Genomic DNA, 27,994 nt, shown 5'->3' with positions numbered 1-27,994 from the left:
GTTTCCTTTGAGGATCAGGACTGAGAGACTGGAGAGAGAGTGGTTTTCTTGTGAGAAATGTGCCCCCAGTGGTAATTGGGTATTCTTGTCTTTGATAGATTTCTGATGTGCGCTCATTGTGGTGCACAGTTGTTGTTTGGTCTCTCCTACATATTTTCTGCCTGGGCATTTGGTGCATTGGATGAGATATATTACATTTCTGGAGGTGCAGCTGTAAGATCCAGGAATGCTGATGGCTCTGTTGAGGGGTGTAGTAATTGTGGGGGTGGTAGAGATGTGTTGGCAGGTTTTGCATAACCTGCCTGACATCTGCTTTTTGGGTATCTCTTCACTATTCATCCCCCTTCACTCTCTTCCCGCCCCCAGCCTGTCTCACCCATTGACTGCTCAATCTACATTTTCATTAACTGCCTGTCTTGTATACATACCAGCCCAGCCTCTGGCTTCTTCTTTACTTTTCATTCCATGCAGGAAGAGCACACACCAACTGCTGAAATTTCCTTAGCCTGACAAAGGGTTTTTGAACCCAAAAGCTTGCTTAAGAATTGTTTTCCAACTATTTAAGTTCGTCTAATAAAAGATATCAGATTCACCCAAAGAACCTTGTCTGTCAAAGGTCTCCTAAATTTTCATGTGTATCTGATCTGAGGTATGTGCTCTTTTACAAAGATTTATGACTCATGTTATGCCAGGCTCTGGAAGGGTAGCCCTAATCTGAGCTATACATCTGTAATGTTTATGGCTTTAAAATAAGAGCACAAAGACAGTATCCATTTCATATAGGCCACTAAGGTATTTTTTTAAATTGTAGCTTTCTCCCTTCTCTGTTATGAAAATGCTAAACGTGTTTAAGCATTGAAAGTTCTGAAATGTTGAAAAAGACAGTTGCTGCATGATTGTACTTGCCAGTTTATCCAAGAAATCTATCATTCAAGTTACTGAAAAGAGTTAAACATGTTTCTCTTTATGTAAACTTTAAACAGTTCCTTAGAAAGAGAAACTAACTGAAAGGATATAATAGTTGCCTATCTCAAGGCTGTCCAACTGGTGGCCCATGCAGTCCCCCAGGGGTTCATAAATTGTTAGGGGCTGGAAGGGACCTCACAAGATCATCAGGTCCAGCCCCCCTGCACTAGGCAGGAAAGACAACTGGGGTCAGGTGACCATCCAGTCTCCTCTTGAAGATTTCCAGGGTAGGTGATTGCACCACCTCTGGAGGGAGTTTATTCCAGTCTGGACACCCTGACTGTGAAGAAGTTTTCCCTAGTGTTAAGCCTGAAACGGTCTTCCAGGAGTTTGTGGCCATTACTCTTGGTGTTTCCCAATGGTGCCTGGTGAACAGTTGTTCACTGAGCCCTTGATGTATTCCCATGATGTAGTGGTAAGCTGCAACCAAGTCCCCTCTCAGCCTTCTCTTTTTAGGCTGAAATGACCCAAGTCCCTCAGCTTTTCCTTGTATGGCTTGCAAGTCTCTGATCATACAGGTGGCTCTTCTCTGGACTCTCTCAGGCTTTTCCATGTCCTTGTTGAAGTGCAGTGCCCAGAACTGGACAAAGTTAAAATTAACATGCATCCCCCAGGCTCCCACCACTCTCCCTGTTGTCCCAGATGCAGCACCAGCCAAGATCTCGGGTGTCCCTCTCCCTTTCCTAGTTGTCTGGGGTTTTCAGTATTGTTGTTGCTGTTGTCTACGTCCAGTGTTATTAGTCTCAGAAACTGTGGTGCCAGCAAAGTTGTAGTCCAAAAATCCCAACACTAATCTTATCTTAAAGAATGACCACAGGCTCCGTTTGGTGCTAAAAATCTGGCCAGATTTATTGTCTACCAGCACACCCAGATTTATTGTCTACCAGCACACGTTTTGGCCTAACAAGTACACCAGACAAGGAGCTGAGGCATTTGTACCTGTGACAAGGAGTCAGTACAACACCATGCAGGCTCCCCCAGGCTCCCTACAAAGTTTCCCTCCTTTCCAATTTACCTTTTATACACTGATCAGAACAAATTACATATTGCACTCCATCTACATCTCAAACCATCCTGTAGCAGGGGCTTGTTTCACATTCTGACCTATGTGTTACCATTTCAGCCTTATCATCCTGGTACTGGACTATCCTACCTTGCACCATCATCTCTCCCTCCCATCTCTTGGCAGGAGTGCACATCTGGTCCACATGCCAAGTTTGTTTATGTGAGGAGTTCATGCAGGAAGGCCGACTCTGGCCAATGCTGTAGCAAAGCCTTTGTGTGAGCAGCATGTATTGATCAATGCTCGAGCAAGGCCTACAGCTTTCTGATTCTTGCTGTTGCCTAAGGAGGCAGGGCTGGGTGGGACAGCATGGTACATGGTGCTGGCAGTCTGTAGCTGGCGCACCGAGTAAAGCCCAGGCTACAGCACATCAGGGACAGGGGAAAAGGCCCACACAGTATGGTGTAGTGGTGGAGAGGGAACGGTCACACAGCATAGTGCAGCAGCTGTTGGGGGAATTATCCATGTCATGTGGCACAGGGCCATGGTCCACTCTTGCAGTCCACATTGTGTGCAGACTCCACTGGTGTGCTACCCAGCTGCTTTGAAGTTGGACAGCCATGACCTGTCTCCTACCTGAGAGGACCAATGTTATAGAGCCAATTAGGAGGCTGGACCGGAAGCGCAGGCAATGGAACCAGTAATGTCAGTGAAAACTGGAATATGCCAGGAGGCAGGAAGAAGTAGGTCATTTTAGCTGTGTAACCAGGAGAAAAAGTGAAGATTTTCATATTGCATACAGAAGTGCTATGTTTTACAGCAGTTATTGGCTTAATTGCAAGCCATTTTTGTATTTGAAGAAACACTGAACCAGTAAAGGGAATTGGAAGGCATGCCTGAATTGCAAAAAAAAAAAAAAAAGTGTATGGGAGCTTGAATCAGAATCTCAAATCCAAAATCTGAGTTCACAACACAGTCCCTTCTCTCTTAATTTCCATATTTTCTCACCTATAACCCACACCTTATCTCACAAAACCAACTGGGGAAACACAGGATGTGTGTTATATTCTAGGAAAAGAGTACCCCATAGCTCCAAAAATTTGGTGGAGGGAGGGGAAATGGAACAATGGCAGGTTAATCACTGCAGCTCTGGGAGCCATAGCAATTAACACTGCCACTACTCCCTCCCGGCCCCCATGACCCAATTTCTCACTCATGGGGCTGGTCCTTAGCCAAAGTGCCAGGTCCAACCCCATGTACTGGCTCCAGAGGCATGTGGTGGGGTGGACCTGGCACAATGCATGTGGAACCACTGGCTCTGGGGCATGTAGTCCTGGACTTACGCAGGGTCCAGACTGGCTGTAATTTCAGACCCAGCATGGGGCCGCATGGCTCCAGCATCAGCATGCTGGGGCTGTACAGTGAGTCCAGGACTTTGCTCTGGCTCTAAAGCCACAGGCCAGGTCCAACACAATTCAGAACCCCAGAGCCAGAGCACAGTCTCAAACTTGGCATCTCTGGATCCAGAATGTGGGTCTGGAGCCTAGACAGGGTACTCGACTCACCACATGGCCCCTGCACCAGCATGCTGGATCATATTCTGCCTTGTGGTTCCAGTGCTGGCATTCAGGATTGGGTCCCAGCCCCAGCATGCTCCCCTAGCCCCAGAAACCCCTGACCTTAATCACTCACTTGTAGGTATGTATTTTTTCTTTTGCTTTTTCTCTTTGTGGGGCCTTCCAAAAATAGCGTGCATACTATAAAAGGGGACACGCTATATGCAAAAAATACAATAGTTAAAAAAGTGTACAAAGTTTGGAAAGTTTAGGTTCAGATCTGTATTTTAAAATTCCATGTTTGAGAACATTCTGATCGAGGGTTATGTTTCTAGTCATCACATAGATGCAAAACGCATTGTTAGTGTGGGTCTGTTTCTAAAAGAAATATTCTGGAAGTAGAAAGGCAACAGAAAACAATCTACTGTTAAAACAACCTGCCAACATCAATGGGTGTTTTTGTTTTGTTATTAATTTTAGTGGAGCCAGGATTTCATCCCATCTGTTTACCACTTAATTGCCTTGGTCTTTATCATAGTCCATCCATTATTTCCTCTGCTCAGCATGAGAAATATTGTTATAAAATTAACAAATGTGGATGGCAGATACCGAGTTTTTATTGACATCTACTGCAGGAGGGTAAAAAAGAAGACAAATGATGCTGAATATAAAGTTGAGCCCAGTGAGGCCCCAGTAAGTCCAAGAAAGGTGACAATCACTGATAGAAATAGAAAGAAAATACTGGAAAAGACTTAATGACACTTCCACAGAATTAAGGAAAGTCAAAATAGCAGCATGATGACAGAACTATTCAAACAGTATGAATACCCATTAGCTGTCAATGGCATCTGTGAACAGCATACTGAAAAGCCATCCATCAGGAGCAGAGTAGAATATATTGTGTCATGATTTACATGATCTGTTGTACAATATTCATAGACTTTCCTGAAAGATTTATTTGACTCATAGAATATGGACACTTAAAGCTGCTGTTGTAAAATATAATTTAGGGGAATAGATATTGCGAGATTAAAAAGAAAGGGAGAAAAAAAAAACGAATTTAGCTAGTGGTGTCTATGTAGAGGGAGAGGAAAAGTGAGAACTTGAATCTTAGTTGTTGATATATCAGCATATAGTCAGCATATATTTACATAGTATAGGGATGTACAATATAATTGTTAACAATCCCTTTAGGATCAAGTTTTCAAATATACTTTGATTTATTTTCCAAAACATACTTTGATTTCTTTGAAAAAGTGTTGTATAGTAAACTCTAATTAATTCTCCATTTCCAAGGGAATGCAAATAGTGGCAAATTATCCCAGGGTAACCAATTATCAGAACTGGATGATTAGGGAAAACTGAGGAATTAGAACAACAGTGAATGATACCATAGTTTGTATTATCTGTCAATACTTCATTTTTATTACATTTCTATTTTGTTAAGTTGTACAAGATTACAGTTACTTAACTACTAACTTTAGTTAATGAGTCAAATTAATTTACATGTATGAAGTGTTTCTTCTGACTGCTTTTGAGATTTTGATCTTCAGAATCCCAGAGAGCAGCCACTGGGAATGCCCCTGGAAGAGTTTCACTGCTGCATTTTCTAGGTTTGGTGCTTGGAAAGGGGAACAACTTCAAGCAGAGGTGGGGGAAGGCATGCCAAGATATACTGACAACGTGATATAGCCATACCTTTTCTATGTATTTTGTCCAGAGTAAGGTATAGACTTCTATAACACTCATAACATTTCTTGCCACTAATCAATATCACAAAAACTCAACCGCTAACATGCCACCAGATAATTCATTTTTCACCATATCCTTCTCTCATTGTCATCAGTTCTACAACTTTGTCCAATCACTCTTTTACCTTGGAGATCCCCAGCAAATAGAAATAACTACAGATGTTGTAATTGCACTTACAGTAGGTTAACTGCCCACTGAATATTATATTAATCAGAACCATGCAACATGATGCAGGACATAGTAAATAATAGAACATTTACCAGAGTATGAGAATGTCGACTATCGTCTGCCAGTATCTATTTTGATAATGTCCAAAAAAATGTTTTTTATCAATTCCCTTTCAATAACTTTAGATATGAGATTTTAAAGAGTTAAAATCAGCTTCTGGGGGTTATCTACTGTTGTATTTATCACTTGCCCCGGCCACTCTTTAGTTTACAATCATAGCTTAACTCTTCCCTTCCAGCAAACCAATAGCACACCACTCAAGCCTTCCTGTGGCCATTACCCCTTCCTAATCCTTATTTTACAAGCAAAGTTATTGTTTGTTCTGACTAGGACCAATAACTCCATTTTCAATTGCACATAATCTTCAGCTTCATATGCCCCAGCCCAGGCTATGGTGCACAACTCAGAGTTAGTGGAAGTAGGCTACCTGAGTAAAAAGGAAAACGAACATCTCAATAGAATTTAAAAGAATGAGTAGGTACAGCAGTGTTTTGGAGGCTACCAGAGCTATCATGTCTTGGCAGGGGGAACTGGATTGAACAGATTGTGTATTGATATGTATGGTACAGGAAATTAAGACTGAAGAGTATTGGAGAGGCTGTGTGAGAAGAACGATGAGGAGCAAGGGACAAAAATGGTCTAGTGGAGACAATATAGGGATAACATTACTTCATCTGAACCTCTTGGATTTGGTTTACTGGAAACACCTTCTTTTCTGTAGCAGAGCTCACACCAAGTCTATATGGATGGACAGGGTGTTTTGTGAGAAGCTCATTCTGCACCTGTTTTATAGATAAAAGACACCAGTATCCTGGGGTGTAAATTTGGCCCCCTGATTAATAAGATATTCAACGTAAGGTAGCAAATGTTTATCTGATCCTAAGCAAAAGATCGTAAGTTCAGGTCAGGTCTTATCTGATATGGCTACTTTCTATATCCCTACACCAGTTGCTGCATTCTCTCCTTCTGGAATGCAGGTCATTATTGCCCTTATTTTGTGGAAACAACTTTCTGGTTTAGGCTGTTTTTAGAAATTCATAGATGAGACTGAGGTTGCAGGAAAAGAGAGTCTTCTTTTATTTAGAAAGGACTATTTTTCCTCGTTATAAAGAGAGGAGAATGGCTAAGTAACTGCAATGATACCTGGTTGCTGAGCAGAGCATATAGATGTACTGTGGATATGTGACCTAAGACCAGGCAGAAATATGGTGCCTTCCTCAGCACATTGAAAGCTCAGACTGCAGGGTTGTATGCATGCAATCCAATGCTGCATACAGCAGTTATTCAGTCCAGTAAGCAACATTCAGTAAAACAATTTCTTTAATATATAACCTCACATCTTATCAATTTGTTTACCTGATCTTTTTACTAGTGAGCAAAAGTGTCTGTGTATAACCCATTGGTATTAATGGATGATGAAGATGAGAACTATGATTCTGCAATTTCCAGTCAAGAAATATGCCTTTAAATAAAAATTAGTATTAATGTCTAGTTTAGATGAGTTTACATTGACATTTAGTTCTGTGCTAAATTTAAATAGAAATGAAAGGTACATCCACAGTTCCAAATGCAAGTCTTCTAATTTTGTATTAGATTATTGTCTACAGTTTTCATAAGAAAGCTTGGCTAATACATTCAGTAAAATCCAGTCTTATCCATGTACCTGAAATCAGACATATAAAGCTGATTTAAATATGGTTAGCTTTATTTTAGTCCAGAATCTAAATTTCTGTGACATCAGAAACATCATTTTATAGGAGTGGATTAATTGAAAAATATTTTGGAAATATAGCTGTTTCGTAGTTTCATAGTAGCAGTCAAGTTTGTTCTCCAGTGGTGGCAGCTGGAACTCACCCTGCTACAGCAATAGCAGCTGTGACTTGAAAGCAGAAAACAGGAACAGGTCACATCTCATCCCCCTTCTTCCCACCTCTCCCCCTGCTGCTCTCCAGTGGTCCACATAACCCCCTCCATGCCTGTCCCAGGTGCTGAAGGAGCTTGCTTTGCTGCTGGGTCTCCCCATCCCAAGGGCAGCCTGATCCTTGACAGCCAGTCATTTCCTTTGCTCCCTTTTAAAATTGGTACTTTAAAACCATCATTTGTTATAGCAGCAAATCTGACAAACGAGGTAAACTGTTGTATTACTGCTTTAAAATGGCAGAAAGTATTGGATAGTTCCAGGCAGGAACTACTTGAATGGATTTCAGGATGTCTGTACATAGCTCCTTGCTACACAGTGAGTTTAGTGAAGATTATGGCTCTTCTCTCACTGTTTACCTTAGTTTGCCATTTGTAACCTATGTTTACTATTAGGAAAATGCCTCCCTTCCCTAGATTTTTCTAATAGTAAACATATGATTTGTGAGGTGGAATCTATGTAAATATATAAATCAGTCATAGTTTCATAGTTTCATAGTAGCTAGGGTCAGGAGGGACATAAACAGATCACCTAGCTTGACCCCCTGCCACAGGCAGAAATGAATGCTGGGTTCACAAGACCTCAGACACGTGATCATCCAACCTCCTCTTGAATTTGCCCAAAGTAGGGGTGAGGACTACTTCCCTGGGAAGTTGGTTCCAGATTTTGGCCACCCTAACTGTAAAAAATTGCCTTCTGATCTCTAACCTAAACTTATTCTCCATCAGCTTATTACCATTGTTCCTCGTCACCCCAGGTGGTGCTGGGGAGAAAAGGGCTCTACCTATTTGCTGTTGATCCCCCAGTTAATTTGTAGGCAGCCACCAGGTCCCACCTCAGCCTCCTCTTGCTGAGGCTGAACAGGTTCAGGTCCCTCAGTCTCTCCTCGTAGGACCTGTCCTGCTGCCCTCTCACCAAGAGGGTGGTCCTCCAGGCTGGCCACATCCCTCTTGAAGTGCAGCACCCAGTACTGGACGCAGTACTCCAACTGCAGCCTGGGCAAAGTCGCATAGAAGGGGGAGCATCACCTCTCTGGACCGACTTGAGATGCATCTTTGGATGCATAACAAGGTATGGCTGGCCTTGTGGGCTGCGGTCTGGCATTGGCGGCCCATGTTCATCTTGGACTCAATAATGACTCCAAGATCCCGTTCTGCCTCTGTGCTTTCAAGAGGGGAACTCCCCAGCCTGTATGTGTGCTAGCTGCTTTATCATATGGAAGTCCACAGATATGTTAATATAGAACCTTTAGCCTGCTGGCAGCCTGGATATGTAAGCTGCCAAAAGGTCCTGCAATCACAAGCCAGACTGCCAAAAAATCATGGGGCTCGCCCCAAACTTTTATTTTAAAAGATTCTATCGTATTTTTGGATTGTCTTCACATTTTAAACTCTCACCCACCCTGGGGTGTTTGTTGACAACTATAGTAATGCTAATTTCTAAAAATGGTTAATAAATAACACAAGTTTGGTTTCCCCTGGAGGAATTATTGCTTGAAGACCCATGTCATGGAGATCAAATTGTGTAAGTGCTGCCTTACGGTAATCCCAGGGGTTAAGGATTTAGGTCTGGACAGAATCTTCACCATCTCCCTCCCTATCCTATGATGGTGCAGTGCTAATTCTCTCCTTCCCAAACATGGTGTTGTAGGATCACAGGAAGGAGGGGGCAGGCCCTATCTACCTCCTGCAGCTGCCCAAGTTTTTCCTCAGGAAGTGGGGAATTGACAGAAGGCAGCCAATCAGAGCTTCTTAATAAGGCTGAAAAGCATGTCAGGGCTACAGTTTCTTAGATTGTCATTTGTCCAAGCTAAAATCCAATTATTTGTGATTTTGTGTGAGTCCACAACACTGCACCACTCTCTGCAGTTTTCTCTGCCCTGCAGAGACCAGTGGCTCAGCCAACTAAAAGGTTAGCATAATAGTGGCTCTGCTGAATTCCCAGCTGTGTCTCAGGGACTGTAGCTCTTCATCTCCATGTCTTATGTGGCATTTGCAGCAGCTATTGTTCACATGCACTTCAGGAAAGGCAAGGAAAGTTAGGAGGTAAAAATAACTGTCTACCTTCCATACTTTATCACCTCTTTAAGTGTCTCCCTGGGAAGTTTGTTTGGCTTTTCCGGCAGAATGCAATTTTTTCTCGGCCAATTTCTTAGCCATCCCTTACCCTGGGTAGGAAAGCAATTGTAAAGGAGTGGAAAAGTGGCTCTAAAAAGGGGTGTAGCTCCCCCAGCTTCACCACCTCCAGGAGGGGAGCAGTACCAGAAAAGCAGTACAGCAGGGGGAAGGTTTCAGCTAAGCCCTAAAACCTGCACCAACAACTGGGTGAAAGATTTCTACCAAAAAGAGTGGCCTTCTCACAATAGTGGCTTCTCACAGGAAATTAAGTCAGCTGTATTTACCTTGAGTAGTTACTGTTCAGTCTGAGAAATTATAGTTTCATAATTGGTAGGGTTGGAAGGGACCTGAGGAGATCATCAAGTCCGACCCCCTGCCATGGCAGGAAAAAGTACTGGGGTCAAATGACCCCAGCAAGGTGTTCGTCTAGCCTCCTCTTAAAGACCCCCAGGGTAGGAGCCTGCACCACTTCGTTTGGAAGCTGGTACCAGATCCTAGCTGCCCTGACCGTGAAGTAGCGCCTCCTGATATCCAGCCTAAATCTACCCTCCGCCAGCTTGTGACCGTTATTTCTAGTCACTCCTGGTAGTGCTCGGGGGAACAGGGACTCCCCCAGTGCCTGCTGGTCCCCTCTTACTAGTTTGTAACAGGCCACTAGATCCCCCCTCAGCCTTCTCTTGTGGAGGCTAAACAGGTTCAGGTCCCGTAGCCTCTCCTTGTAGGGCCTGCCCTGCTGCCCCCGATCATGACCCTCCTCTGGACCCTTTCCATGCTGACACATCCCTCCTGAAGTGCAGCACCCAGAACTGGACGCAGTACTCCAGCTGCAGCCTAACCAGTGCTACACAGAGGGGGAGGATCACCTCCTTGGACCTGCTCGAGGTGCATCTGTGGATGCATGACAAGGTGCTTTTGGCCTTCCTGTCTGCCTCCCCACACTGCCGGCCCATGTTCGTCTTGGCATCAAAGATGACTCCAAGATCCTTTTCTACCTCTGCACTGACGAGAAGGGAGTTCCGCAGCCTGTAGGTATGGTGCTGGTTCTTCCTCCCCAGGTGCAGCACCTTGCACTTGTCTGTGTTGAATCCCATCCTGTTCTCATCCACCCACCCCCATAACCTGTCTAGGTCCAACTGCAGCCTGTTCCTCCTGTCTAGCGTGCCCACATCCCCCCACTTCTTAGTGTCATCAGCAAATTTGAACAGGGTGCTTTCTACCCCCTCATCCAAGTCACTGATGAAGATATTGAACAGTGTGGGCCTGAGGACTGAGCCCTGCAGGACCCCCCAGCCCACATCCCTCCAGGTCAAAAATGACCCATCCACCACCACCCTCAGGGTGCAGTCCTCCAGCCAGTTAGTGACCCAAATGACTGTGTGGGCATCGACACCACAGTCCCCCAGTTTCTTAATGAGAATGGGGTGAGAGACAGTGTCGAAAGCCTTCCGGAAGTCCAGGAAGACTGCGTCCACTGCTACCCCTGCATCTAAGGATTTGGTGACCTGATTGTAGAAGGCCATCAGGTTGGTCTGACAGGACCTGCCCCTAATGAACCTGTGTTGGTTGCCCCTAAGCATAACCTCCCCTGCCAGCCCCTCGTGGACATGCGCCAGGATAATTCTCTTAAAAAGCTTACCCAGGATCGAGGTAAGACTAACTGACCTATAGTTTCCTGGGTCCTCCTTCCTCCCTTTTTTGAGGATGGGAACCACGTTGGCCCTCTTCCAGTCCTCTGGCACCACACCGGAGCACCACAGGTGCTCATAAAGCCCTGCCAGGAGTCCCGCAACGACCTCAGCTAATTCCCTCAGCACTCTGGGGTGGAGATCATCAGGACCAGCTGATTTAAATATGTCCAGTCTCTCCAGAAGTTCCCTGACTAGATCGTCACTGACCCTTGGCCTGGGTGCACCTCCCCTGGGGCTTGAGCTGGTCCCAGTGGGGGGGCTGATCCGGTCCCTGCTCAGAAAAATGGAGGCAAAGAAATTGTTAAATAAGTTAGCTTTGTTGTCTGGTGTGACGACCAGATTTCCTAGAGTGTCTTGCAGGGGCCCCATGTTATCTGGTACCTTCTTTTTGCCCCCTATGTATTTAAAAAAGGACTTCTTGTTGTCCTTGATCCGGGTAACTAGTCCCAGTTCCATCTCCGCCTTGGCCTTCCAGACTGCCCCCCTGCATCCCCGAGCAACCGCAGTATAGTCCTCTCTGGTGATGGCCCCTCCCTTCCACTGAGTATACGCTTCCCTTTTAGCTAAGAGACATTCCTGGATGCTTTTCTTGAGCCATAGGGGCTTTTGCACCCTTCTGCCCCCTTTGATCCATGTTGGGATTACCTCCCTTTGGGCTTGGAGGATTGTGTCCTTAAGGAGCAACCACTCTTCTTGGACACCTGGCTCCCCTCCCCTCCGGGACCTCAGTGCTTCCCCAACTATTCTCCTTAGCTCATTGAAGTCCACTTTCCTGAAGTCTAGGGCTGTTGCCTTGCTGTAGGCCTTTACCACCTTGCGCTGGATGGTGAATTCCAGCAGGTGATTATGGCTGTCCCCCAGGTGGTCAGGCACCCGCAGCCCCATCACCAGGTTGTCACCCGTGGCCAGCACCAGGTCCAACAGGGTGTCTCCCCTGATAGGGCTGTGCACCTCCTGGGTTAGATGGAGGTCCTGCATTTGGGCTAGGATCCTCCCAGCAGATGTGTGGAAAGTTCAGGTCACCCATGATGACCACATCTTTTGACCTAACTACCTCTGTGAGCTGACTTAAGAATTCCTGGTCTAGCTCTTCCCCTTGGTTGGGTGGTCTGTAGTAGACCCCCACCATTAAGTCCTTTTCCCTTTGACTGCCTTGTATTCTAACCCAGAGCACTTCAGTGTGCCCCTCCTCTGACCCTGTGCTACTTGATGAGGATGTGTATTTCTCCTTGATTTAGAGCGCCACACCCCCACCTTTCCTCCCTGTCCCGTCCCTCCTGTACAGCCTATAGCCCTTGATATTCACTGCCCAGTCATGCATTGGGTCCCACCACTTTTCTGTGAGCCCCACTATGTCTGAAAAGCTCCTTTCCTGTGGGATTACCATAGTATTAATTAAGAAGGAAGGAAATCTAAGGATTTAAGGAAGAAGGAAACTCATGTTCATCTCTTGTCATAAAATACACAGAGAAAAAGCTGAAACAAATGCACGGTTTGTGGTGCAGTTTGGATGTGTGATAAACACAAACATACAATTCTAGATAATTAATCATTGATCTGAGCTGAGGACATATACTGTCAGATATCAAAGCTCAGTTCAGAAGCATATTGGCAAAAGATGAAGGTGGTGATAAAGGAAAACAAGCATGTCACAAAAACAAAAAACATATCTTACTGGTAATACTGATCGTGTATGCAGACATGCTTTATGAACTAAAGTTCATAATTAATGTGTCTGGTGCAGTTTTTATAAATGAGAGAAAGAGAGAACAATCAGCCAGGGTGAGGAAAAAACAACTTCTGCGCATATTTGTTAGTGTCTTGTCCATCTAGGAGGTGGTAAATATTTGTGTGGCGGAAGAATAAGCTCAGCACCTAGAAATGTGCTCATTCATTATGAAACAGTGTGATGGGCTATTATTGCTTGCCATTTTGCCTTGTGAAAGAGCAATGAAGAGTAATGGATCTGTAAAAGATGGCAAAAATATTTTTGATTTTTCATATACTGAAAGATTTTGTTAGCACTGCGACATATTGTTTCTTCTGACCTAACTTAACAACTGTTGTAAATAAGCATTTATTTATAAAATATTAGCTTATGTGCTTAAATTAACTTTAGAAGAGGTCCAAAAGGTTATCTCTTTCCAAAACCATGTGGTTATTATCTCTTTACATTGCCCTTTTCCTCAAGACATCACTCAGATTTTCTGCCTGGTGACAGTCTGACAAATTATTCCAAATAATGAAAATGCTGTCTACTGCCATGTAGGAGACTTGACACTCTGTTGAAGTCAAGGGCAAAACTCCCACTGATTTCGATAGTCAAGGTTTCGGTCAATGTCTCTTGTTTGAAAATGGTAGCGTACAGATTACTGCTTTCAGGGATCTTTTATGAAGATGGCCACCACCCAAAATTCCTGGCCAGAGAGATGGCTGCTTCAATAGAGACCCAGCTTCCAAAGCAGGAAGAATTGCATTTCCACAAAGATTCAGAGGATCTTCCAGAAAAGAAATTATCCACATGCTGTATTGTCACCAGCCATAACAATTCTAATTAGCATGTAGTTGTGTCTAGTCTCAATTTGTTGCTTTCATCTATCATTAAGGAACAGACATTTGTAAATGGACCATTTATAGAATCCCCTTGGCAAATTCTGACTTCAGAAGATTACTCTGCATAGGCAGATACTGAATATAATAAGATAATTAACTTTTAGATTTGTGGCAGGGATCATCATGTTCTGGTCAGGCTTCCAGAATTGCACAAAGGATATAGTCTTTGTTCTGGTAATGGGCTCTTGTCATTATTCTTAAACTTTGGCTGAAGTTTTGTTTAGATTAGAAAGGGGTTAAGATTAGGCTGAATTTAACTAACAAACTGTCCCGACTTCAAAAAACTAAATGAAGGCAATAAAACTGTCTGTAGGAGAGTGAAAGTTGGGATTAGGTGGTCTTCCTGAATGTGGTATTTTTTGTTGTGGTTTGTTTTTTTTTACTATACCATGCTGCTGCTCTGCTACTGTGCTGATCTTTTAGCCATACAATCAAGCAGTTAGGATGGTAGAAGCTCAACATGAAGTGTTTGTACATTTTGGAATAAAGATCAGTATACTAGAGTATACAAGACACCTGGAAGATTTTTATTTATGTTCCCATTAAAAAAAAAAGTATAATGAATATGAGCTATCCCTGTTTGTGTGTGTTGTTCATGAAGTGACCTGTTGATTGTCACACATTAATAATTTAATTTTTGTGTTTCAGGAGCTAAATTTAGAAAATATATTGGCCACTCAGCCCACGTAACTAATGTCCGGTGGTCACATGATTTTCAGTGGGTGTTAAGTACGGGAGGTGCTGATCACTCTGTTTTTCAATGGAGATTTATTCCAGAAGGTGTAACAAATGGAATCCTTGAAACTGCATCCCAAGGTAAAAGTACCACTTTCTAAATGTTTGTTGAGATGTATTTCTTTAGTTATTTTTGTTCAGAAAAATGAGAGAAGGATGCAACACTGAAGAACGGAAGGGGAAGATGTTGTTTTTTGTTATTAATGCCTGGAAAGCATCCAGCATGTTCAGGGTCTTTTTGTTTCACCTTTACACCAATAAAAATAATAGTCTGGATTGTTATCATTGGCTGATGATCAGCTACTACGTGTATCCACAGGGGCAGGACAGGAAATAATGAACTTGAATTGCAACATGGGAAATGTAAGTTAGGCCCCCTTTGAACATTACAGCTGTTATGCAATTAACTGGTTAAATGCACAATTACGTGGAGATCAGCTACACATGATAAACATTCAAACCAGCTATCAAGTTAGACCTTGAATATGTGTACTAACTTTATAACTGGCTGCTATGAAGCTTTTTTTTTTTTTAGTTGCTGTTGCATGTGTAGCAGGATCTCCCCTAAGGCTGACAGCCCCATCGCATGTAGCATGGCAGGAAGTGCAATTGTGTGAATTGTGAATTAGATCCTGTCATACCAAGAGAAGTTGTGGATTCTCCCTCATTGAAAGTTTTTAAATTCAGGTTAGACAAATGGCTGTCTGGCATGATTTCAACAGCGGTGATTTTGCTTTGAGCTAAAGGATTGGGCTAGATAGCTACATGAGATCCCTTCCTTGTTTTTTTTTAATGCTTCTATGCTTTTTTATGCTTTTATCCCAAGCTAGGTCCACTGATGCAGGATGCAGATTATAGGCCAAGGAAGAGATCAATATTTTTTGTTTGTTTGTTTGTTTGTTTTGGGGAAGTTTTTTGAGGCACATTAAACCTTAAAAACAAAGTTTCACTAGATCAACGTCAATTTTCCTAACTAGATTTCTAAATTGCATGACCAAATCCTAATAGTGCATGAAAAGAGCATATACCTGTTTGTGTATCCTGAAGCGCGAATATAGGCACATGTCCCCACATGAGGTTTGTGTGGTTTAGATGATTACAGTTGAAAAATGTACCTGTCATGTTCATTGCACCTGCAATATTCAGTAGAAACATGAAAAGTACATTATGGTAAATCCTGCTACTGAAAGTTGAATTCCCGTGCAGCAAAAGTATCTCATAGACTGCAGAAATTAATTATAAATATTTGATATAATAAATGGTTCAAACAAAGGGGGAGATCATGCTGCCCACAGAGTTTAAAGAACCCCATGTAATTTTAGTGCATTTCCACAATCACAGTTATATACAGATATGGTGTGATTCCAATGCAGTGAATTATATCAATAATTATTCAGGATTTTTGCAGCACTGACCTGGATATTGAAAAAAATGAATTAATGCCTTTCTTTCTTTATATAACCAGAATATTTACCTAGTCAAAATAATTTTTGCAAACACTTAAAAGCTTCTAAAGTCTTTGCATTCATTGCCCTTAATCTATAAGCTTTATGAAAACATCATATATTTTCTGAGAGGTGGTAACTGCTACAGTGTATGTGATTTTTTTTAAACTCAGAGGGCAATATCGATTCGCATAGTGAAGAATCAGATTCTGATTTGTCTGATGTGCCAGAGCTTGACTCAGATATCGAGCAAGAAGCTCAAATCAACTATGATCGCCAGGTGAGTCAAAATTAAAGTACAGTGATAGAAAACCAGCTATCTAATAATCTAATTTTTTGGTGAGCTGTATCAAATAAGGCTGCAGTAAATTCATCAATCTGCTTTGAGAAAATTATTTTGGCAGCATTTATCCTGATTATACAACCAAATAAAAAAATGAAATCAGAGTTCACTTTTTCTATAAATATTTAGGAAGGCTTTAAGAAATAGTATCTGTAAGTACAAAAATCAAGTTCTGGCAGATGTGTGTTTTGATTTAATAAAAAATATGCCCTAAAGAGGAAGGATGGTCTTGTGGTTATATGGATTTTATGAGTTAGTTACTGTTTCCAGCTCTGTCCCAGTCACAGACAAGACTCTTCAGTCCTGGGAGTCTCTCAAAACTTATTGGTAAAATGAGGATAATGATTTTTTTTGTGTAAGTTCCTGCCTACTCAAAGCAGAATACTTTTCTTAGTGAATCTTAGTTTTTTTGTGGCAGGTTCTCTTCTTATTCAGAAGGTAAATATCAAACTATTTTCATAGTATCTTTGCATGAAGTAAAACTGGGTTTGCAATAAGCACTTACTATGCTTAAGGGACTTCCACACATTTAGTACTACTGTGTTTGTAAAATAATTACAAATTTTGTTTGTAAGAAGAACATAAGCCTAAATAAGATTATTTTTCTTAATGGGTTGGTGTAATTTTTTGGCATTTAACTCTCTTATCTGATTTTAATGTTAAGTTTTATCTTTTTTAAATAAAGACCAAAGTAGCATATGCCTTGTCTCTGTATTATGTAATGTTTTAAATGGGTAGTTGCATCTAAAACACATTTCATTTTCATAGAAATGCACAGGATATTTTCTTCTAGAAATTAGTCCCGAGGTATCTATTTATGTGACAGACCCTCAAAATATTAGAGCTACCAGCTGCCCCCCAGGCTAGGGACAGACATTACGCATAAACCAGTTTAAGTGATGAGAGACTGGTTTAAACCTGTAACAGAACAGATGTTCAGTGCACATAAACCAGTGTGAAAATGGATGAAATTGATTTGCAATAAACCTGGTTGAATGTAATATCAGACTTAACTGATTTGGCTCCAACCAGTTTATGCAATGTCTATCCCAGACCCCTTACTGGTTTAAAATAAGCCAGATACCCCCAGCATCTTGGCATGCTCTCTGGGCTGAGCAGGGCTCTCTGCTCCACAGCAGGGCTGGCCCCTCCCCTCTGCTCCCTGGCTGGAGCTGTGGCAGAGACTTGCAGGCATAGCAGGATCTGCCTGGCTTCTCCCTGCCCTAGCCCCTCCCTGCTGTTCAAGAAGGAAATCCTTCCTCCCAACCCCCACAGCAGAGACCCCAGCCCCACGGACCCCAGGCATGTGGTATGCTAGCTAATGCAAGCGTGTGTGTGTCTCCAGTTTCACTGGGACAGGAAGACAGAACAGTGACTGCTCAGAGCTATTTGGAGCTAATCAACAAGTTGGTAAGCTGTTCAAGAAGAGTTTGAAGTAATGAAGAGAGGCTATTGTTTTGCTGATTGAGTGATGAACACTGTTATCAGCCCCCTGCTGGCTTGCTTGCCTGTCAGTTTGCTGCAGACAGTATAAAGAAGTGGGGAGGGAGATTGAAAAGCTCCATATCATCAACAGATGTATGCACTGCACCCTCCCCACTTGCCTCAGTGTGCTAGCAAGAAGATGGGGTTCTGGACTTCAGCAAGGCCTTTCACACCGTTTCCCACCCCATCCTCATTAAAAAACTAGGCGACTGTGGCATTGATGCCTACACAGTCAGATGGATTGCAGATTGGCAGAAGGGTCATACTCAGAGGGTGGTGGTGGATGGGTCATATTTGACCTGGGGGGGGAAGTGGGCAATGGAGTCCCCCAGGGCTTGGTCCTTGGGCCCGCACTGTTCAATTTCTTTATCAACGATTTGGACAATGGGGTGAAAAGCAACCTATTTAAATTTGCTGATGATACCAAAATTTGGGGTGAGGTGAGCACGCTAGTAGGGAGGGAAAGACTGCAGCAAGACCTGGATAGGTTACAGGGGTGGGCTAGCCAAAACAGGACGGATGCGTTTCAATACTGACAAGTGCAGGGTGCTGCACTTGGGCAGTAGGAACCAGCAGCACACTTATAAGATGGGAAACTCCCTTCTTGAGAGCACGGAGGCAGAAAGGGATCTTGGAGTCATTATTGACTCCAAGATGAACATGGGCCAACAATGCGAGGTCATGGTTGGCAGGGCTAACCAGACCTTGTCACGCATCCACAGGTGCATCTCAAACAGGGCCAAGGAGGTGATCCTCCACATCTACATGACAATGGTCAGGCCACAGCTGGAGTACTGTATCCAGTTCTGTGCACCCCATTTCAGGAGGGATGTGGACAACATTGAGAGGGTCCAGAGGAGGGCCACTCGCATGATCCGGGGACAACAGGGCAGACCCTACAATGAGAGACTGCGGGACCTGAACCTGTTCAGCCTTCACAAGAGAAGGCTGAGGGGGGACCTGGTGACCATCTATAACCTCACTAGGGGGGACCAGAAGGGTTTGGGAGAGACTTTGTTTCCCCTAGTGCCTCCTGGCATAACAAGGAATAATGGCCACAAGTTGTTGGAGAGTAGGTTTAAGTTAAACATCTGTAAGAACTACTGTACAGTCAGGGCAGCTAGGATCTGGAACCCACTTCCAAGGGAAGTGGTGCTGGCTTCTACGCTGGGGGTCTTTAAGAAGAGGCTTGAAGCCTACCTGGCTGGAGTCATTTGAGCCCAGTTTTTCTCCTGTCCAGGCAGGGGGTCGGACTTGAAGATCTACAAGATCCCTTCCAGCCCTAATTCTATGATTCTATGAACACTCCTGCCCTTGAGCAGCAAGCGGGGAAAAGCCTGGGATGGTGCAGGCAGACCTCCCTAATCAGAACATCCTGCCGGGATCTGGCCACACCCTGTCCCTCCCCCCCATCCCTCAGCTCATCACTATGCAAAGGAAGGAATGGCTGCTTTAGCACCCCCCAACCCCTCCACCCCAGCTTCTATCCTTCTATGCCACTGCAGACATATGCCTGAATTTCCTTAGTGCAGAGAGAATGTCTGCCTGGTTACAAACTGGGTCAGCCTAGCAAGGTTAGACTAACCTGCAAAGATTGAATCAATTCATGATCAGGCCTTTTTAATGTTTGTCCCTAGCCCTAGAGGTTAGTTCCCATCTATCTGCCCAACTGACCACCCAGATGCCTAGTCCACTGACTTGCCACACCTTTGATGTTGCTATTTTCAGTGTAGATCCTCAGCCTGGTCAGAGGGAAATAACTTCATTTGCCTCTTCCTGCCTGCCTCAAAGTGCTCCCTTTCCAGGCCCTTATAGCTGTCTCATCTTGGACTCCCACACCTTCTACCAAATCAGTCTCCAAGCCTTAGCACCCCAAATCAGGTCACCCAGTGAATCCAGCCCAAAGTAGTCCATCCAATCCCAGATCAGTTCTAAGCAACTCGTCAGCTCCCAGTAGTTGAATGTGGCACTCCTTTAGAGTAGTACAGCCTCCCCTCTCCCCTCACAGCTACCCCATGCCTCTCAGTCAAATCACAATCCATCAAATTTCACTTCCCACTCCAGCCTCTCACCAGGCCTTCCTAAACACAGCTGAGCTTCTCAGTTGAGGTTCTGGGATCCAGCTTTACCAGCTACACCTGATAGGAGCTTCTTAGGGCTGTGTGAAGCTTTGGTCCCTGATTCAATTTGGTGAAGATTTGCCCCAATTTGGTGGCCAAATCTCCAAATCTGAATTGAATCAGGAGACCCTATAATTTCTCCAAATCAACTTGGAATCCTTTGAATCAGTTTGGAGAGATTCAGAAACATTCAGTGATTCAGACATAGACACAGCTTTAAATGTTTTTTCTATATACCTCAAGGTACCAGGCGACTCATAAATGCTGCAATGGTGGGGTGTATGGAGCATCCCACAGGAGTGCAGGGGGCTCCCCAGAGCACTCGGCAGCAGACTCAGAAGTGAGCCAGAAGCACTTCCAGGTCCACCAGAGAGCGCACAGGGGGCCCCCCATGCCACCCCGGCTAGTGACTGATGTCACCTGAGTCTGGGGGGGGGCACCTGGGGTCCCCCTCTGGCTGAATGCTGAGCCAGGGAGGTGCAGGGGGGCCCTCAGCTCACTCCCTGGTGGACCCGGAAGTGGATCAGAAGTAGTTCCAGTCCACTTCTGGGTTTGCCACTGAGCATGTGCCCCTCATGCTTCTGTGGGATGCTTCATCTGTCCAAGCACCTCAGCATTCACAAGCCATGTGTGGTACCTCGAGGCATGTAGAAAAAACATTTAAAGCTGCATCTATGGCTGAATTGCTGATTCTCTGAATCAGCATCGAATCTTCAGATTTGGCCAAATCGAATTGGGGACAGTGATCTGAATCAACAAATTGAATCACTGTCCCTGATTTGGGCTGAATCTGAATTGAATACAGCCCATTTCACACACCACTAGAACTCCTCTCCCATCCACTACCAGGACTTTCTGCTAAGCACATCCTGCTACTTGGGTTATACAGTCCAGTAGGAGCAGTGCTTCCAATCTCAGCCATCGGCCTTAAATGCACAGCTCCCTCTACTTCTTACTTTTCCGCTCTCAGTAGTAGGGCTAGGGGTCTCCCATTACAATGTGTATAGTATTGTTTCCATTTTAGAACCCAGCATTCATAACCTTATGCATTGTTTCCATCAGGAGGAGAAACTGATAATGAAGTCAAATAATCAGGATGCAATACAATGTCCTGTCCAAGGCATAACAGGCAAATTCAGCACGCAGAGCAGTGGCAGTGGCAGTAGCTGAACTAGCAGTGGTGTCCACTGCCAATCTTGTGCTCCCTCTCAGTCAGCACCTGGGGCTGGTACCCCATTTGTCCACCCCTAGTTACGCTACTGCATCTCTAATACAGTAGGACTCAATCAAAAGAAAGACTTTATTTACAGTCCCAAGCCTCTTTTCAGTCACTATTCATCTATAAAGTCCTCTCTCTTGGCTTTTCTCATAGACTCATGCTACAACTACTTTTCTTGCTTTCTCCTTGATTTTCTCACTCCTTCTCTCTACCTCTCTGAAGATTGCTGCATTATTTTGCTCCTAGGCACATATACCTCTACAAAAAGTAGCCCACCTTCTGCATTTGCATTCATCCCCAGTGAAATCCCTTTGCTGACACTTCTTAGCTTCCAGTTACCTCTATATGTGGCCCTTGTTTTGGGAAGTGGTTTTTATTATTTCAGCTTAATCCAAAAGGGAATTTAACTACTACAGATCTAGAATGAAGGGTGTCTGTTACCCTGTAGTATGTATACATCACAATATTATTTTAATTTAGCTTAATATTTTAATGATTTAATTACATAGTCTCATGCTTAATTTTCCATGTGTGACCCTTTGCTTTATGTACTATGCACTATTCAGATCAGTTCTTTGAAAAGAGAATTACCTGTTTCCTCGTAGGCTTTTGTATGGTGTTCTTCGCTGCAGTAACAGAGTGCTAAGCAAACATCAATTAAATTATCTTTACACTTCATTGGAGTTGAGGAGATTGTACTATCTTCATTTTGCAGATGAGGAGCTGTGGAACAGTAACTGACATCAGAAATGTCCATGTTTTGTGCCCAGTTTGAGACGCACAGGAACCAATTTCTCAGAGTCCTTAGCATTAAATATAGTACTTTTAAATTCAAAGTACAGCTCTCCATGGATTTCAGTTGAAGTTGTCAGTGAAAATGATACAGAGACTCCTCCAGTGCTTAGGATTCTTTTTATCCATAATATACACTGTTTAATGGTAGCGTCCTTTGTAAAATTGTGGAGGTGGTGCTTAAATCAGATAAGACAAGCATATATTCAGTGCAGCACTTTCTAGCACTAGGTAAAATGTCTAGAAGTTCTGTTTGTTTGGGCAACCAGAATTTCAAATACTTACCTGAATGTATGTGAACCGCAGTGTAGTGAAATTTCTAGCAATCAGATTAGAATTAGTTGTTTTTTGCAAGAAATTTTTATTCTCTCCACTTAGACTAAAATCAAGAAATGCAGATAGAGAGAAATAATTTAAAGCCATGTTTTAGCATTCTAGTGGATTTACTTGATGGCAGCCTCGACATGGCTTCAAAAGCTATCATCTCCAGTACATATCTAAGAGATTTACATGTTTAATCATTTGTATCTTTAGTGCATGGATAAAAAGGTAATGCTATTTCAGGATTCTGGTGATATTTGCAGATTATGTAACCTCTGAGCTCACTGCATATATCATAGAATGCCTTGATGGAATTTGTTCATTATCGTGTATAGTTTAAGTACCTATATTAACAAATCAAGTATGACGTTGAGAAAAAAATTAAAGAGTTGCTAATACTAAAAATCATTTTCAGTAGATAACATATACCACAGAAAACATTTCAATTAAGAAGGCCCTGATTCCATCAATGTCCTATACCATTACATCTCCCTGCAAAAATCACGTCATTATCTTGAACTCTATAGGGAAGGGGCAGTGATGACTTAGGCATTTTATTGGTTTAGAACTAAGAATTACAATTAAAAATGGTTAAGGAACCTGGTCCAAATGTATTTATATTAAGGAAACTAATGATGTGTAATTAAGTTTAACTGTTATTCTTTAGGTTTACAAAGAAGATCTACCTCAGCTGAAACAACAAAGTAAAGAAAAAAACCATTCAGTGCCCTTCCTTAAAAGAGAGAGAGCGCCTGAAGACAGTTTAAAATTGCAGTTTATACATGGGTATAGTAACTATTAAGTAACGGTTCTTGGACTTTTTGTCTTTTGTAAACCATAAGCTAATGAAAAGCAGTGTTTCTAGAAAAAAAAATTGTTTTCTTCCCTATTCAACTGAATAGGACAGTGCCTAAACAAACACACAGAATACTTATGTATTAACAGCTTGACCATTTTATTTTGAAATATTTGACATAAAATATTCTACTGCTTTGCCTACAGTTTAATTACATGACCTAACCCTTACTGTAGTAAAAATTGGAGTATCAGCTATAAATTTCTTTTATTTTCAAGTTTTCATTAAAGAAGAGGTAAAATTAAAACTGTATCAATATAGCTAAATAATATCTTTATATTATTTTAAGTAAAGCCACCTTTTAAACTAGCAGTCGATTACCTGATATGTTCTGGAACAATGAGTATTTTCATTAGCTGGATTACTTGCTTGTAGTTGTTATAATTGCTTAAGGAATGTATGATAGGTTTGCAGCAGAACCCAAGACCATGCATAACTTTTCTGGGCATAATTTCATATGAACTTGAACTTCATCTGTACCATATGGCACCTGTAGTTCCTCATGATTTTGTCATAAAATCAGATCAATCTTGGATTAATTTTTGGTTCAGATTAATCCTGAAACTTAAAATGAAACTGGAGAGACAGCCCTATGTGTGTAAAGAAAACAGTTACAAAATCAATCCAAAGAAAGTGATGGAGTTTCACACAACTCTAGTTGCTAATAATTATGTATTACATGTAAGCTTTTTCAATGGATGTAGTCAGCCTGTATATTATGATATTGTTATGCAACCCAAGTTTATATCACAGTTTCACGCTTTGTGAATGGCTTTTCAACCTAATGTTACATTGTTTGCACACCTAGATAGTTTTCCCCTGAAGCATGGAAATATATTTGATATAGTCTTTGACATTGCTTGCTTTATATTTATTTCAGTTACAGAGGCTATGACTGTCGCAATAATTTGTTCTACACACAAACTGGAGAGGTAGTTTACCATATTGCAGCTGTTGCTGTTGTGTACAATAGGCAACAACACACCCAAAGACTGTATCTTGGTCATGATGATGACATCCTCAGCCTAGCCATCCATCCAGTGAAAGACTATGTTGCTACTGGACAGGTGTGTATCTACAAGTCACACTGGGCAAAAAATGAGGGGATTCTCTTATGATTTGTATATATGGCATCAAAGAAGCTTGAGTATCTTTATCACCATGTATTCTGCTTTTCCCTGATAAAAAAATCGCAAATTCTCTGATTAAAAACCCAAAATCCATGATTAAAATGAAAGCCACTATGTATATAGGTATCAGTTGAACACAATAGTTTATTGATATATTTATAATTTTAAAGCAATTTGGAAGCCATACTAAATACGTACACATAATAAAGTAAATTACTAGATACGTACACATTTTTTGGTATTTGATTTTGGGGTTTTTTATCATGGAAAATCAGAGCTCCTCCTGCCCCCTTAACTCAGAGAACACAGGTCCTGGCCCCTCACTCCCAAGCCACAAGCCCCGGGCCCTGCTCTTGCCCCTCCCTCCGCCCAGACATCGCCATTGCAGCAGGGCAGAGTGGGGCTGCACAGGGAAGCTCCTTGCTGCTGTGAGCTCTGCACTGCCCTGGCAGTGTGTCTCTACCTGTCTAGCAGTAGTGGGGGGACAACCCTGTACCACTGTCCCCACTGCCGCCACACGGGCAGGGAATGTGTCACCAGGACAGCATGGGGCTTGCAGTGGCAGGAAGCTTCCCCACGCAGCTCCACTGTGCCCTGCTGTACTGGATCACACCCACTAGGCTGTGGAGGTCATGGGAGAGGGCAGCATGGTGGGGAGCTCAAGCCCACCCGTACCCTGCCCACAGATCAGGGAGACCTGGGGGCACAGGTCCCTGTGCCCCCACAGGAGTGCAGGCAGCGGTGGGAAGCCAGCCCCGCCCCCGCCCTCTGGATGAGCTGCCTGTGGCCCTGACCTGCTCCCCGCTGGGGCCCTGCAGCTATGCATTCTGGCCCCGGGCCCCAAGCCTCATCCACCACCTGGCTGGGCAGCACCCCAGCCCCAGCTCTGCCCAACTCCCTCCCTCCCTCCCCTATGGAGGCCTCAGTCTCCACCCCTGCCAGACATAGCTGCAGGAGCTGCTCTCTAGGTTGCCTGGCTGCCATGTACGTATACACGCACATGACACCCCATACCTGACTGCCTTTCTCCCACTCCCCCCCAGCTCCTTACAGGCTGGAACTCTACCAGCCTGCAGAAAGCTCTTTGCAAAAGTGCAAAATCCACAGGTTTCTTCGTTAAAATGAGAAATCTGTGCTGTCCTTAGGTAAAGAGGGAAATCCATGTTTTTCTCTGTTTTCCCATGAGACTCAGAAAACCCAGATCCCTGTATTTCACATGGAGGAACACTTTCCTGCTTGGAAAACCACAGATTAACTATTTTGCCACCTAAATAGCTTCTTAACTGCAATGAGGAAAGCAGTAATGGAAAGCCCACTATTCCATTATTCCTAGAAAATGGCAAATCTGGCGTCAAAACAGAAATCAAGTAAAAGACTTTCCTGATCTAAAAGCTCACATTTCTGAGCAAGATGCTTAGGCAAAACTGAGTGAAAAGAGGTGATAGAGCAAAATGGCAGCTGGTAAAGCTAGTAAAGAGGAAGTTGCTAGCTAGAGGAATTGGTCATGTACAAGATAAGGGACAAGATGAGAGTTTGGTGGTGTGGATAGAAAGGAGAAGTCATCTCTTGGAAATGTTCCAAGAAGTGGCAATATTCAGACTCAACCTCTGAAAATGAACAAGAGAAGAAAGACTGGGTGATAATTTAGGGGGAAGCATAAGTGTTACGTGTGGGGTTTATGGTTTGTTTTTAAAGTCAGGGGCCAAGTGGGACAAAAATACACTTATACACAGAGAAGAAGGAACCTGATGATATTGAGGCACAAAGGTCATGACACTAGAAGAAAAAGATTAGAAGGGTTGGAGGAGAGTAAGAAAAAAAGGTCAACATCAATGGCAGAGAAGAAGCATAAGAAGGACAAAAAAAAAAAGTGAATTTGTAGAGGGAATTAGCACTGCATTGGGACATTAGAACCATGAGAACATCATAAGAACAAGACAAAAGAGAACAAATACAAAGAAGAAAATTCTGAGTTTGAACTAGGGAAGGGTATTAGCATAATGCATCTTATAATGGGAAAGAGGGGAGAAAGGAGTCAGGAATTGGGCATGGAGTGGGTGACTCTGATGAAGTAGAGCAGGAGAGAACAAAGCAGGGAAGGAGAGACAGGAGGCCTGAATATTGACAAAAATCATAGAAAGTTCAGGTCACAGGGCAATGAGGCAGGAGATGGGGTGATCAGGAGGAAGAAACAGCAATGGAAAAACTCAGGAGAAAAGGCCTTGGTGAAGATTGAATGGGAAGGGCTTTTGGGGTTTTGGGTTTTTTTAGAGTTTTGAAAACGAAATAGTGTTGGTTGTTGATAGTGGTATGTTAGGCTGAAAACAGATACTTGGTTATTTCTCTGATTTAGGTTGGAAGAGATGCTGCTATTCATGTATGGGATACCCAGACACTAAAGTGTTTATCATTGCTGAAAGGCCAGCATCAAAGAGGAGTGTGTACCCTGGATTTTTCAGGTAAGCAACAACACAGCCACTGGCAAATTAAAAAGTAGTCAATAATTAAAAAATAGTCATTCAGTCTAAAATTTAAATGAATTTTGTTGTGTGCATAAAACCTCCTTTTTATAACAGAGAAGTTTCAAAAGGGTACTGTACAAGCCTCTGAGCAGGTTTGTGTATGGAGACTACATAAAGGGCCTTTTTCTCACTGAAACTGGGTTGTTATATTTAGTCCCTATCTTGCCAAGTTATTGGCAGAAATAGAGTGCACTGGAGTGCACAAGCCGCAGAAGATTGCACTTGAGAAGCAAGCCAGTTTATTCAAAGAAAAAATAGGCCAGATGCTCTTACTTACACAAACAGTCCTTAGAAAACCCTGTACTTCTCTGAGCTCCAGCATATAATATCAAGAACGCAATTAGCGCACTCCATTCAGTTGCTGAGTCCAAGATGGCATGAAGATTTAGGAACAGACAAAATAGTCACCTAGGCTAAGTACAGACAGGCAAAAAGCCCAAGGCTGAATCAATTCAGTCTTTGCAGGTTAATTTAAGCGGCACAGATTGAGCCAATAAGCAAGTGAACAGACATTCACTTTTGATTCCAGAAATGCAGCCACATGCCTGTGGTGGCCCAGGCTAGAAGCTGGGGGTTGCTAGAGCAGACCTCCCTGCTCAGCTGGAACAGACAACTTAGGCCAAAGCTAGCCCACCCACCCTGCAAAGAGGACTTTGCAAGGGAAGTGCAAAGCATCCTGGGATGCTCAGGGACTGGGAGTTAACTTGAGTCTGGAGAGGATTTGGGAAGAAGTTCAATAAGCTGATCTACCTTAAATCAGTTAAATCTGATACTACATCCATCCAGGTTTATCTTAAACTGGTTTCAGCCATTTTGAAAGCAGTTTATGTGCAGTGAACTTCTGTTGTGTTACAGATTTGAACCGGTTTCCAGTCACTGATACTAGTTTATGTTTCATTTCTGTCCCTAGCCCTAGAGTACATCAGTGAGAGGGAGGTGCAATGTTTATGCTAAGTCAGTTCCCAGTTGTGATTAGTTTAGCTGTGAGTCTGAGGCAGAGGGCAGTACAGCACCCAGTTGTCTTTTGCTTCTTTTACATATTTTTTCTGAGATGGGCATGGACTGATTGGGTCGCATGGCTTCTTGGAAGGTAATTCATGGGATTAAAGATCAGAAGAAAAATATTCAGATGCACATGTATACTTTTTATATATTTATAAAAAATATAAGACTATGTCTAAAATG

The 27,994-nt window shown here is 43.0% G+C and overlaps 1 protein-coding gene across 3 annotated transcripts in view; it reads left to right on the top strand.

Moving 5' to 3' along the window:
- Positions 1-27,994, top strand: part of EML6 (echinoderm microtubule associated protein like 6) — a 325,505-nt gene that overhangs the window by 179,948 nt on the left and 117,563 nt on the right. For all 3 annotated transcript variants that reach the window (XM_019549288.1, XM_019549286.1, XM_019549287.1), the window contains exons 11-15: positions 14,490-14,657; positions 16,195-16,301; positions 22,969-23,087; positions 24,038-24,224; positions 26,641-26,746. In XM_019549288.1, coding sequence (XP_019404833.1) covers positions 14,490-14,657; positions 16,195-16,301; positions 22,969-23,087; positions 24,038-24,224; positions 26,641-26,746 — 687 coding nt within the window. The remainder of the gene's footprint in view (positions 1-14,489; positions 14,658-16,194; positions 16,302-22,968; positions 23,088-24,037; positions 24,225-26,640; positions 26,747-27,994) is intronic.

Source organism: Crocodylus porosus, unplaced genomic scaffold, assembly GCF_001723895.1.
Source record: "Crocodylus porosus isolate Cpor-Errol unplaced genomic scaffold, CroPor_comp1, whole genome shotgun sequence".
Taxonomy (NCBI): Eukaryota; Metazoa; Chordata; order Crocodylia; family Crocodylidae; genus Crocodylus; species Crocodylus porosus.
This window is presented reverse-complemented; position numbering and strand designations above follow the sequence as displayed.